At 37.3% G+C, this 15,000-nt stretch overlaps 1 protein-coding gene across 10 annotated transcripts in view; it reads right to left on the bottom strand.

Moving 5' to 3' along the window:
- The window catches only part of LOC144966545 (protein unc-13 homolog B-like), a 299,970-nt gene that overhangs the window by 222,600 nt on the left and 62,370 nt on the right, over positions 1–15,000 (bottom strand). For 2 of the 10 annotated variants that reach the window (XM_078903197.1, XM_078903198.1), the window contains exon 1: positions 9,889–10,708. The exons of 6 other annotated variants lie outside the window; for them this stretch is intronic. In XM_078903197.1, coding sequence (XP_078759323.1) covers positions 9,889–9,910 — 22 coding nt within the window. In that variant the 5' untranslated portion in view covers positions 9,911–10,708. Of the gene's footprint in view, positions 1–9,888; positions 10,830–15,000 lie in introns of those variants that run through there. 2 more of the 10 variants (XM_078903201.1, XM_078903196.1) reach the window with 2 other exon arrangements.

The following is a 15,000-nucleotide window of genomic DNA, read 5'->3' as shown; positions in this document are numbered from 1 at the left end:
AGTCCCACATGCATACTGCTTTTAATGTCCACTGTTGTGTAAGGTGGGATACAACAAAAGGATCTCCACTTGTTTCTGTCACAGGCCGGTCGACAAAGAGATTCCATGAGATTTTGCGACTTTCTCTGCTCTTTCTTCACAGTCTCTTTCAACCTGCCTCGGAATGTAAAATTGTGTGTTGCATCATCCCCACATTCAGCGAAATGGCCGAGTGATTAAGGCATTGCAATGTGATCCGGAAGGTTCTAAAATCTAGCCTCGCTTCATGCGCTTTCTCTCTTTTTTCTTTGTTTTGTTTTGTTTTGTTTTGTTTTTTTGTTTTTTTTTGGGGGGGGGCAAGATTATTAACCTCCAATTTGCTCACTTTGGACAACACGGGTGATTCCTATTGACATCAGACATCCTGTTTGATGGATTATCTATAATCCTTCATGAAATGCCTAGGCTACGGGATGTAATGGTGCCGTTGCGAAAGGGCGTGATTTTACCAATCATCCTTCATTCAGAGAGCATGTCCCATCCATTTTCCTTTCCTTCAAGTGATAAAAGTTTCGAAGTTTTCTGTGTCACTCTGTTGGACGAGGCAATCGTTTTGAGATTTTTTTAGAGGTGACTTGACGTTTAAGGTTACACATAGTCTTAGTAATTGTTCGTTTGGTTTGACGGGTATAAGTAGTGAGCAGTTTCCTTTACGTATCTGGATGTGCAATACCCGTGTCGTTAGTTTAGTTTAGAGACCATTGTCATAGTTAGGTGAATATTCACTTTTTTTGGACAGTCTGAATGGTTTGGTGTCGGCACTAAATAGAGTTTTTACCATCAGTTTTTCCTTAAGGAAGTTTGCCCATAAACTCTCTCAACTTCCTCTGAGGGGTTTAACCCTCTCCTTACCACCTACAGCAAAATCGTCACATTTGTTACGGCACAATATACATTTTTCTTATTCAGATTTATTTTGTACATCACAAACTTTGAAGAATATTCTTTGTTTAATTAATAAGAATTAATAATTGTAGAGAAATTGTTTGAGTTTTAAAAAAATCATTTTTTCTGTTGGGTAAGCCTGCCATGTTGGGAAAATACTGAAAATGGTCGGTAAGGAGAGAGTTAAAGGACAAGGGGCGTGATTATGTTCTCTCCGTTACAAATTTATTGATACGACAACCACCGCTTGGCTGAGAGAGACAGAGATAGAGAGAGGGGGCGGCGAGCAGTCGCACTAGCCATTAAACTTTTCTGCCAGGCAGAGTGTGTCGTATCAATTGGATCCCGGGTTTAGCTCTCTGACAACTTGCTATTTATTATATTCTTTGTTTTCATCTGGCAATTCTCCAGACACTGTGTTGGGTAAACATAACGTTTCGTTAACCAAACATCATGAACATCAGTTAGTGTTGATTGTCAACAAATTGAGAAACTCCTTTCTTTTTCTTTTAATTCAAAATTGTTTAATTTTTTATTTTTTTTTGTCTTGAAAAACGCAGTAGTGTGGGGGACACTCTATTATTTTTTTTTAAAAAGGTGTCACTTAAATTTACGACAGTCCGCACACTTACTGTTGGAGACAAAGTAATAGACACATTGTGAAAAGAACATAACCACGGCCCTCGGGCTATCGTCCGAATATAATCAATGACTATTAGTGTTAATCTAAGCAAACTACACGGTATTACCATCGATGATATGCGTTTAAGTAAAATAATCACTAAGTTCTACTCCCCTAATCAATCGTAATGACACTAAATAATAATATACTATTATAATAAATAAAAAACACTTATCGTTTTTAGTCTGATTGAATGAAACTAGAGAGAGAACTAATCACACAACTAGCGGTCCAAAAACAATACAAAGAGCAGAGTGACGTCAACTTCCTTCCATTCTATTGTTTGTAAACAACCAGCTTTATCTGTCCCAGAGGTCTTGAGGGTGTGTCACAAACCCTGTGTTTTGATTGGTCAAAAATCTACTGGTTGATAAGGACAGCCATCGTTTATACTGGTATCGATAACAAATTAAACACGTTATATAAACCATCGGGTTTTTTTATTATGTATGGCTTGATTAAACGAGTCACGAGCCGTAGTATGATAAAAACAAAATAATTGTGAGATATTGACACACTGGCATAAACAAAATCAAACAGCATCTCTCTCTCTCTCTCTCTCTCTCTCTCTCTCTCTCTCTCTCTCTCTCTCTCTTTCTTCCTCTCTCTCTCTCTCTCTCTCTTTCTTTCTTCCTCTCTCTCTCTCTCTCTCTCTCTCTCTCTCTCTCTCTCTCTCTCACTCACTCTGTGTGTGAATGTTTGTTTGTATTTGTGTGAGTGTGTGTATATGTGTTTTCCTATTGTGCATTTCTGCACATTGTACACCATTGATCGAAAGAATGTTGAACCCAAGGCATTTGTCATCATTCAAAACAACTATAATTTTATAGTATCGATTGTCACCTGCGCATCATGAACAATTGTTGTGTACTCGAAGCATACTGAAGACAGTAGCTCCGAGGAGATGTAACCACACAGAATCATCATTATGCATCATTGATAGCACCACTTAAATGTCATTATAAAAGTGTTGATAGTATTCTCATCACCCCTACCTACCCCCAGGACAATGTTGCGAATATTGTGTGACATTATAATATGCCAGACAGTCAATTATTACTTGCATAATCATCATTCAATTTTCTGATTGTGCTGTGATAACGTGTGAGCTCATACAATAGTGTCAAATTAGGAACCGGTGTAAGATAAATATCTAATCTGGAAACGTGTGAATGAAATAAATAGTGTCAGACAAAGAAAAATAGAAGGAAAATAAATTATCCTAAAATATCAGTCTGCCTCGATTGCCTTCTTTGGGGGAACATTTCTCACGTATTCTGTATTAACGTGAATTCTTTCTGAAATGAAAACCAATTAATTAGTAAGAAAACGCCTCATGTCGAGATCTGGAGTTATAGCCCTTGGATGGTCACTCAATAAAATAAATCAAATCTATCCAAATTGTCCATTATCAATTATCGGCTTTTTATAAATGCGTGAGATTGTAGGTCTTTTTTATGAGGTATTCAATCCAATATATTTAGATAATTATTTTCATTTATATATTTGACTTAATTGGGAAACTATTTTTAGAACGCATTCTAAAATAAAATTTTCCTGAGGTCACGGGTTCAACACACACAAACGTCGGGTATTTAAGCTTAATAGCCAATATTCTCAACACAAACATGTAACATAGAAATGATTGAGACATTGAGTATGATCCGTTTTTTGGGGGGTGAATTTTTAATTCTGAAAAGTGAGTGTAGCAGGCACTTATGTTGATAACAACAAGAAATGAAGTGAGTAGGAAAGTGTCAGAAGACAATAGAGAATAGTGATATGAACAGGACTAGAACTCTTCAAAACCACTCTGGAGGTTTGAATAATAAATGTCTCTAAATTTCAGTACACTGCTATTCAACATAACTAAAAGTTTACTTCCAGTTTGAGAAAGTATTCCATTCTTTTATCTACACTTGATTAGTATTACTTGCTAGTTTGTGCTTTTAGAAAACAGACGGAACCTTTATTTTTCCGTTTTCAAAGCATATAAAAACGGATAAAAATATTCACAAAACATGTTAACAGCAAAATCCAGATACATAGAACCTGCTGAAATGGTTTTGTACATTTTATCGTATGCTTGCAATGAAAAAACAAAACAGAAAACGGAATTTGGAAGAAATATACATATCTTAATTTTCAAGGCCAATACAAGTCATTTTGAATTTGAAAAGAAATGCATTCTTTAGCTCATCATTGGGAACAAAAGTCTCAGAGAATGATTTTGTTCCGTGGCAAAACTTTTGGGAGCAGTAACGTTTTCATATGTTTTGAGAACTAAGATCTAAATGACATATTAATTCATAATGTGTGCATCCCTTGGATAGGACGCTAGTCTATCGCAAGGTACTTTCCACCAAATCTAACAGACTCAGCTACCCATTCACTGCTGGGTGGACAGGGGGGGGGTCAAAAAATTTCTCGACTGCACCTGGGATCGATCTCGGTCCCTTTGCGTGTGAAGTGAGTGCTCTACCAACTGAGCTATTGGGACCCCCTGACCAACCCCCCGCCCCCCACCCCCTCCCCTTATTTTAGAGATTGCTATAATAAAATTAGTCATCTCAGTAATGGCGCATAACTAAAAACTTATGTAATTCGGACAACTACAATGATACAAGCAACGATATCTATCCTTTATCGATATCGAATAACTAACCTCACACTTTGATGGAAACCAAGACCGCTGCAATTCACTGGGTGGATTTTTTGGAGTAACTAATAAGTACAATGTTGATTGTGTATATACGTATGAACAATTCTTTAACCAGTAGTGAAGTGAGTAGGAAAGTGCCAGAAAACATTAGAGAATAATAATATTGAGGCGGCGATGGGGGCTTGAACCCGCGACCTTACTGGTACGACAATTCCGCCTGACCGAATAGAGCGTGACTCTACCGTAGGAGCTATCCACCACAATTCGTTAAGAAATATTTCCTTTAAAAATCTATTAATTTTTAATCGAAACGAGAGAAATACAACTCGGAGCCTCGTTATTATTTTCTTCAAATGAAAAGAGTTACTCCTGAGCAACATATAATCAGCTGATCTGCCCACGAGTTATCGGGCTTTGTTGAGCATCTCGGGATAATGTGATATTCATCAAAGAAAATCAGATAACCCCTCCCCCCCCCCCCACTCCACCCCCCACCCCACAACTTCCATCGTCTCTCCAACTGGTTACCGAGTTCAGAGTATACTATCATGCTTCGTCATACACGCAAACATCCTCGAACCAAATACACAAACACACACATACTCTCTCTCTCTCTCTCTCTCTCTCTCTCTCTCTCTCTCTCTCACACACACACACACACACACACACACACACACACACACACAATCACACAAAAGCAGATTCATATTCATATTTATACTATACATAACGGAAAGACCAGTCCTGCCCTGTCTACTATCGACTATCGATAATAGGAACTTGCCGCCGACACAACTCACACAGGTGATGGAAGACCTCACAGGTCTATCTATATCTCCTTTGAAGTTAATTAATATCTTGTCAATATAAAAAAATCGATTGTATAGGCCTGTCATTTCTTTGAACTGTTTATCTTTATGCCCCCCCCCCCTTCCGCGTGGCTCAGCGGTACGGTTTTTGCTTCTTACCCGAAAGGTACCGAGTTCGATCACCCGCCGCTGCGCTGTGTGGCCTTGAGCAAGTCGCCTCGCCATAGTTTGATTTGCGGCGCTGTACTGCGGCTGACGCCTGTGTTATTCCAGTCTGCCCTTTCATTAACCTTAAAATGTTTATAAACAACCAGTTATTTATCAGAGTGTTTTTGAAGGTGTGTCACAAACTCCGTGTCTTGATTAGTCGAAAATCGAATCGCTAATCATTGTCAAGTTATTTTGATTACCTTGAATAAAAGGAATAAAACCAACCAACGTGTATTGTCGAAAATGCCTCTAGTAGGAAACACAGCTAGATTATGGACAGAGAGAGAGAGAGAGAGAGAGAGAGAGAGAGAGAGAGAGAGAGATGGGGGGAGAGGGGAAGAAGCAGGATTGTCCTGGCCCCAACCAAAGGAAGATATCACAGAACTGACAATTCTCAATATTATGATTATCCCATAATTTGACAAAACCCTTTTATATTCGGTCCGACAACCATTACGAGTGCGTCAAATATCCATTAATTAAAATTAATCTCGACTTTAACTTTTCTTTAAAATAATCTTGGATTTTATCAAAATAAATCTTGTTTCCTAAAACATTCAAAATTAGAAAAGATTTCTTATAATGTTGTATAAAGTTTAATTTACTATAGCTTTCCAGAATTTACTATCGATGGTATGTGCCTTAGTAAAATACCCCCTATTCTACCGCTTTGATCAATAGAACCAAAACATAAAACTATGTGTAAACTTAGATGGTTATAAACTGATCGAGAAAATCGTGTGATAATTGGTCACCTATTTGCCGGTATAAAAACAATAACAATGATCAGAGAGGGGTCGATAGTCTATCGCAAAGAACTTTCCGCCAGATCTAACAGACCCAGCTACCAAATCACTGCTGAGTGGACATGGAGGTCAGAAACAATCTAGACTGCACCCGGGATCGATCTCGGTCCCTTTACGTTTGAAGCGAGTGCTCTACCAACTGAGCTATCGTGACCCCCGTAAGCGCTCAGTGCAACCAGGAATTGTTCATGACTTGGTACTGTCATTATTTCATTTGGAAGATTGTTCCATTCCTTTGTCGTTCGTGGGAAAAATCTCTGTTGCCTATATTATGTTGTGTTTGATCTGTTGATTGTGTGTGCGTGTGTGAAGGAGTGGGTGGTACGGGTGCTATGTCTACTTGTTGACAGTTGTGGAATGGTGTTTGTACAAATTCCAATTTGAGCATGATGGTATTTGTAAAGGGTCCGATGTAGGCAATTCCAGTGACCCCATGGTGCAAATGGAGACAGAGTCAGTCTATTGGTTATCCCGCTGATAGAGCGTCTTAATACCTTCTCGAGAGTGTGAATGCTATCAGCTGTGTACGGGTCTCAAACGGATCCTGCGTACTCAAGGACTGGCCGTACTAGTGCTTACTTATCTTACTGATATATTTGATAATGAGAAGCAGAAGTTGTGACGTCAAACCGTCCTCTCTTCCACGGCCCAAAAATATCATAATATACAATATATAGATAGAAGGAAGTTGACGTCACTCGGGTCTTTGTTATTGATTTTTGCCATCCGCGTTAAAGAGTAATTCTCACTAAACTGTATTAACCAGACTATAAACGTTCAAGGTTACACATAGTTTTGCTTGTTGGTTCGTTATACATCTGGATGGCAATGTTGTGAGCTTCTTAGCCAAGCGCACATTTTTCTATACGTTTTCTTTTCGTTGTCGCGTAAGATGATAACGTTTATTCAAATGATACCTCGATCGCCAAAAACGTTGGCGCAATTGGATTCAAAAGCCTGATGTCACGTTGCCCTGCAACGGCGAGCAGCGTGGTTCTAAACAAAGAAAATCGGTACTTTTTAATCTTCATGCTGGCGAGAACTTTTCATATGTAATGTGATCAGAGTGTATAAAAGTCAAAACATGATCAGATTTATAATGTTTTCTCCTTCGGATACACTTTTATGCTCGCCGGAGAAAAAATTCATACTGGCGTCCGCCATTTTTCCGATAGTTTAGAGCCAGTTACTAAGTTACAATGCGTCATTACGGGGGAAGTGACGTCATGACTGTTGAAGCGTATTGTGCGATGTCAAAATAATGGTTCTAACTTCCTTGGTAGTGTAAAACCATTCCTTTGTCGGACAAGATAGTCCTTACATTGGAAGTGTTTAATTAGTCTCCAAACAAATCAGAAACAATATGTTACATAATGAATCATTAGTTGGCATATCTATTTAAAAAGCAAGATGTATAGACAGATTCTTATGATTACGGGTCATAAAAGAGTACTGATTGATGATCTTTTGTAGATGAATAGCAGTTAGAAAATGAGATGCCATCACTCTGAAACCAGAAGATCAGTTACACAGTACGTGTATCCTGTCCCCCAAAGGAAAAGTTTTACACTTCCAAGGGAGTTAGAATCAGCATTATGACATTACACAATAATTGCTCCCAATAACCAAACAATGTCTTTAGATTACAAATACTCGGTTATGTTTCACTAGTCATGACCTACTTTTGAGTAATTAAAGTGGGGAAAACCTTGTGTGCAAGCGCAACTAGTTTTGTTTTTGTTTTTTTTTTATGAAATCTCAGTAATGGTTCCAATGCAGTCTCAATCCATAGTTTGTGTTTTGAGCACGTTAAGTCGATATTGCTCTACGTAAATGCTCACCCTTTTTAAAAAATGTTTTGTTTTGTCTTTGTTTTTGCTTTCGTTTTTGTTTTTGTTTGTTGTTGTTGTTGTTTTGTTTTGTTTTTTGGAGTTTGGAAGGAGGGGGGAGGGTTCATTTTTATTTTTATTTTTTTATTTTCTTGAATTGGAATTCTAATTTGCCCAAAAACATCAAAATATACAATAATATACGCGCTTTATTTTCGTTGTCGCGTAAGATGATAAAGTTTATTCAAAATGATACCTCGATCGCCAAAAACGTTGGAGCAAGAGATATCTGATATTAGCTGCTGATTTGATATACATCCGTTTGATAGAACCGTATCGTGTATCAGTTTATTTTCCTTAACAATTTACTTTTCTTGAAGAGTTATATTGACCATTCTGGTATTCACCGCTCACCTGACATGGTCCCAAGGTAATTATCGACCTATTCAATTGCCCTTTAGTTGGGTCCTTGGAAAAGGCTCTTTACTCACGTTCTCTTACCATACTCAGGTGTAAAATGAGTACCTGATCTTTAACAACATTGTCTCTGTTCGGAAAAAAGTGTAATATCGCATGTCTCGTTCTACTCGTTAAGTGTTGCTGTTGGTCAGGGACCCTTTGTAAATCGCATTGAGCACGTTTTGTGTGTATTGCGCTATATATAAGCTCAATTTCTTTTATAAGTAAAGGTATGATTTGAATTAACATCGACCCTCTTGACTTCCCTCTTTCTTTTACTTCTCGACCTCCGTTTTTCTCTTCCTGCTCCCCTCAATCTCCTCCTTCCTTTTATTGCAAAACCACATCTTTTTTTTCAACTTATAATGGGAACAATCGTGTTGTGTGATGTCAAAATACTGGTTCCAATCTCATTTGAAGTGTGAAACGAATCCTCAGGAGGACTGAATACAAATTTTGAGCAACTGATCTTCTGGTTTTTAGAGTGATGGCATCTTATTTTCTAACATAAATAAATGCTGGTCGGCGATAAAGATTCTACACCCTTGCTCTTTTAAGTTCCGTAATCCTAAGAATCTGCATATTACACCCTGCTACTAAAATAGTTATGCTACCTTTTGATTCAATATTATGTAACCCATTCATTGTTTGGACGACTGGTTACCCACTTCCACGGAGTTTTGAACCAGAAGATAGGAAGGTATGACGTAACGCCCTCTGTTTCTCATGACTGGCCTATAATATTATGAATTCGTTATGTTTTGAGTTCAAAATTCTTTCATTGTACAATGTTACATTGAAATCCCAACTTGCACTACGTCAAAGTATTCTGATAAATACTCTCAAGATAAAAGGCCACCGTTCCTCTAATAGGCATGTTCTGAAAGTGGTCATTGCTCAAATACTAGAGCATTTGATCATTTATATAGCGCGATATCCACTAAACGTGCTCTGTGTGCTTTACATAATATGGGGGGACCCTAGCCAACAGCAACACAAGCCATGACGCCTATATAGCGATATTACATTTATTTTTGGACAGGTACAACGCTGTTAACGGCGAGGTACTCATTTTTTACCGGAATACGGCGAGATAATGTGAGTAAAGAGCCTTTTCCAAGGACTCAACTTTGCGCCGCTCAGAGTGGGATTCGAACCCTGGACCTTCCAGGTCCAAAGGCGAGTGTCATACAATCATCGTCCGTTAAACTAAATATCAGCATTTCTTAAAATGTAATTGATATCTTATTTTGAAGTAAAAATTCAGTTGATATAGTTTATAACCTATTCGAGAAATAAGACTTCACATTAATACAAGTTTCGTTGATGGAGAATGCAGATATTTAATGCACACGTAAAAAAATTATAATCAATATAATTCGTGGGAAATGGAGAGGTGCATTGAAACATTAATAAGCCTCATGTGACGTGGTGCCCCGGCTTGCATATAATATATTATACAATACATTCCACGTAGAAATGTAATAAGTTACTACTTCCGACTTACCACAAACACAGAGTAGAGACATTATGTCGATTGTCTTCTCTGAATAGCTGCTGTTCGTGTTAGATAATCCACAATATATTTACAACGGTATCCAATAGTATGTGAAGTAATCCATACGAAATGAGACATTGATGAATTAACCATTTGGTCCAATAGAAGTTTGATGCATTCCGCAGCCACAGAAAACGGCCATTTTATTTCTATTTTTACAAGATAAAAGTCACATCATAACATTCAAAACAAATTAATGAAATCAAAACAATTTAATAGATGGTTCAGCCGTAATAAATGTGGACTCATACACAAATTCGCCAAAAAGTACGTACTGATTTCACATGAAAAATACAAATATTATTATCCATTGAATCAAATAGATGTGTAGCTAATTTTCTTGGCTGTTTACATTCCAAGACGTACACATAACACAGACGTAGGTAGCGACCTGTAACAATACACCGGGTACTTCAGTCATTGAAAAGCACTACTATCGGGATAACACAGGCTTCTCAAGCGTAGTCAATAATAATATAGAGCAATAAGATAGGGGAAGCCCATAGCATACATGTTCTCACACATGATATCATCAGAATCCAGTTATTTTGTCAGTGTCAAAATACGTGAACATACTATCACTTCTACACAACTGTAAAGAGTCAATACTTCAAATCAGAATGAATCAGATCGGAGTAAGCGACGATTGACTATTGCCAGAGAGACTCGGCACCACCACAATGATGCATGTGAATGATGTCTCTCTACACTCTACAGCCACGTAGAATTCCATTGGCCCCCTCATTTCCCTCATCAACAACTCTGTGCCAGCCACAGAGAGAATGAATAGGACGAATTGGAAGAGTGAGGGGGAGAGAGAGAGAGAGTTTGTGAGAGAACAAAAAATTGATCTGCGTGTGCCGCTGTAGACGACACACCGTTCTTGTGCTGGCTGATCGATCTGTCCACTCGCCAAGCCAAGACCGAACCTTATTGGAAAGGCCGACTTTACACTTATGCATGGTCCTTGAACACACAATCACACACACACATACAATCACACAACTCACCCACACATACGCACAAACATACATTCATACACAAACTCGCATAAAAACACAAATAAACACAAAAGAACCGAGAGTTTTGTTGTTATTTCTTTACCTCCCTCCTCCTCCTCCTCCCATTACTTAAAAGTATTTCAATGATCTCTATCTTGTAGCAGCGGTGGCAGCAGTAGTAATATTGGCGTTATAGTAGTAGTATAGTAGTATAGTGTATAGTTAGTTATAGTAGTATGTAGTAGTATAGTAGTAGTAGTAGTAGTAGTACAGTGGTAGTAGTATATAGTAGTAGTAGTAGTAGTAGTAGTAGTAGTAGTAGTAGTAGTAGTAGTAGTAGTAGTAGTAGTAGTAGTAGTAGTAGTAGTAGTAGCAGTGGTAGTAGTAATAGTAGTAGTAGTAGTAGTAGTAGTAGTAGTAGTAGTAGTAGTCGTAGCAGTGGTGGTAGTAGCAGTAGTAGCATTAGTTGTAGTACTAGTGGTAGAAGTAGTTGTAGGGGTAGTAGTAGCAGTTGTAGTAGTGGTATTATTATTATTATTATTATTAGTAGTATTAGTATTTATATTATTATATTATTTATATATGGCAGTAGTTGTAGGAAGTAGTAGCAGTGTAGTATGGTATGTATATTTAGTATAGTAGTATAGTAATATTAGTAGTATATATGAGTAGTGTATAAGTAGTAGTAGTAGTAGTAGTAGTAGTAGTGTAGTATAGTAGTAGTAGTATGTAGTAGTATAGTAGTAGTGTAGTAGTAGTAGTAGTATTAGTAGTAGTAGTAGTAGTTAGTAGTATAGTAGTAGTAGTAGTAGAGTGTAGTAGTATAGTAGTAGTAAGTAGTAGTAGTTAGTAGTAGATTAGTAGTAGTAAGTAGTAGTAGTAGTAGTAGTAGTAGTAGTTAGTAGTAGTAGTAGTAGTAGTAGTAGTAGTAGTAGTAGTAGTATAGTAGTAGTAGTAGTATAGTAGTAGTAGTAGTAGTAGTAGTAGTAGTATAGTAGTAGTAGTAGTAGTAGTAGTAGTAGTAGTAGTAGTAGTAGTAGTAGTAGTAGTAGTAGTAGTAGTAGTAGTAGTAGTGATTGTTGTTGTTGTTGTTGTTGTTGTTATTCTTGTTGTTGTCGTTTTAGTTGGTTCTTGATGTTGTTGTTATTTCAGGAATAGTCTCTGACGTCACCGACTTTGAAACAGGACGTCATTATTTTGACAGGAGGTGAAGAAAGGTCCTCGTGACCCTCTGGGTGGAAAGCGGGTCTCGATAATTCAATTGGTAAAGCAATAATATCATAAAAAGGAACTGTTTCTGATTGCGGTTGATTGGGTTTTAATCTTACTCCTCTGTCGATCGGAATCTTGGTCAATTATTTCTGGCAAAACGTGCTTTGGATAGCCACATATCCAATAGGAAGCAGGCTCTATGCTATTGTTTTTTTAACTCTCTGTTTAAGAAGATAACTACCGTACTCTGGAAAAAACATATACGGTATTTAAACATTTGGTCATAAACCTCGTTCTTCAAATATCGATCGATTTAAATGACCCTCATCTTGGCAAATACCCTCAAACCTGGGGATTTTGTGAGGAGTGAGGCAGGTAACTGGTTAACAGTATAGAACCGGAAGTAATCTTACATTTGATACTAATAGAATAGTTTGGATAGTCGCGTATCTATCCAACAGGGTTTCACCTTGGATTGTTATGGGTGGGACAGGAATGCAATGGGTGGAATGATCAAAACTCAAATTCTTTGTGCTATCAGATTTGGGTCGTCTGCGTAACTATCCTATTCCTATGCTCTACCAACTGTACCATTATACCGCACATCGGCTTGACGAATCAATCCTGATGGTATTGAACTTCAAAGGATGAATATAATTTTGTACCACTCAGATGGCTCATCAGTCACATAGTCTGATGCTGTTAAACAATAGGTTCCTTGGGTTTTAATCTTACTCCTCTGTCCATTTAATAGTGATTCGGTATCTCGGTCAATTATTTCCGACAGGCGGCTTTCTTCATCAGAAGTGTTTTTAAAATCTACGAGTCAAGCTGCATTGCATCATGTTCATGAGGAAACATCCAACTGTGTCTTTCAGACTCTTTGTTTGTTGTTATGTTTGTTTTTAAGGGTTTTACGGCGCTTGCTGCATCTTTCAGGTTCGACCTCTTGATCCAAATGCTAATGAGTTACCAAAATGTCACTATATCGATCACTGTGATATAAACAGAATCGATAAGAATGTTTACAATTATTAGCATTTTAGTGTGGCAAGGTGTCCACGACCATTCTGTCCGCACACTGACAAAACGTCTATTTTACATTTTGGAAAGAAAATACTTACTTTAGATATCGATTGATTGAAATGACCTCCAAGTGTGAACAAATTTAGCCCTGAGACTCTTTCGGAGTTTTGGGGTTTTAGAATTCTTAGCCAGTCGAGAGATTTAAAAAAAATTGATTGAGATTTGATATGAAAAGTTCCTTTCTAAAAATGTAATTGGTGTTTTGTCGTTGTACCGCTGAGTTATTGTCCCCGTGACGTTTTATTACGACGGCCGTAATGGGTGATTATTGTCATTAGCAGTGTCAGTGATGTACGCTATTGATCCGTTCATTTGCACAGTAGTTCCGTTCCAAAAGGGTTCAACACGACCAATGTCATTTCTTGAGAGACAGACAAACACTCACTATGTGGAGCGTTTGTGATGTTTGCATTTTTCTCAATGCGATTCACCATTAATCAATTTTTTTCTAGGCCAACCCTTTGGGAAACCATAAGGAACACGACTAGAAAACAAGATAGCATTATTTGATGTGATGAAGACATTTTATATCTTATTGAATTACACTGTTAAAAGACTTTGCATTCAATGCTAAGCTGCCATATATTTGCAAATACTCTTTTACTCTGATTAATCCTGATTAAGTTAAAATGCTAAAAAAGTATGAATTGTAAGAAAGTATATAAGAGACTTTTCACTCTATTACTTTTTGTCACTAATTTTCCAACCATTTATTGGGGGGGGGGCGGCTTTGTGTGCATTTTGGCATTGACTGTCACGAAAAAGTCCCCCTTGGCTCAGGTTTACTTGCGAATATGCCTATCGGTCATTGAGATAAAAATTAACATGTCAATTATACACGTTCTACCAACATTATATATTATTACATGTCATTCATTTTATAGCTCACATGACAACACCATATAATCTGGATTTCTTGCCCACTGTGATTCATAATGTTTTATTCATTCCCTAAGAGGCCCTACTATGAAACCAATTCTCGATTAAACCAACACAAACTTGACTAGCATTTTTGTAATATGATTAGTTGCCACCTATCGCCAGCTTTTCATTCACATGCGGTCAACTCAGGTGCCTTATTTACCCAAGGACATGACACCGGGGCAAGAGTTTTGCAATTATGTCACCAATTCATTTTCTAAACACGCTCAACATCGCATTGATTGGGTCTCGGGGTTTTAAAGAATTAAATAGACCACATTTGGAAAGACAAGTAATTATACATTTGGCCAGAAAACTCGTCCTTAAAGTTCCGATCGATTTAAATGACACTTATCTTGACAAACATTCTCAAACATGGGACCTCGTGAGTTTTTGATAGATATATATATATAAACTAAACCGAACATAGCAACACTCAACAGAAGAAACGAACTAACTTCCTCATGCAGACATAGAAACAAACACCTTTTATTTAATTACGAACCTCCATAAACACGAATCTAGAAAAATACGAAAACACAACAATCTACTTTCACTTCCACTTCCTGATGAGAGCAACGTTCGATAACAACGTTGTAGAAATCAAACAATCTTAATTATCTTTCAAATGTATATATATATATATATATATATATATATATATATATATATATATATATATATATATAGATGGGTGGATGGATGGATAGATAGATAGATAAATAGATAGATAGATAGATAGATAGATAGATAGATAGATAGATAGATAGATAGATAGATAGATAGATAGATAGATAGATAGATAGATAGATAGGTAGATAGATAGATAGATAGATAGATA

The sequence above is a fragment of the Berghia stephanieae genome, chromosome 2 (assembly GCF_034508935.2).
Source record: "Berghia stephanieae isolate SIO BIC M18660-M18661 chromosome 2, UCSD_Bste_1.3, whole genome shotgun sequence".
Taxonomy (NCBI): domain Eukaryota; kingdom Metazoa; phylum Mollusca; class Gastropoda; order Nudibranchia; family Aeolidiidae; genus Berghia; species Berghia stephanieae.
This window is presented reverse-complemented; position numbering and strand designations above follow the sequence as displayed.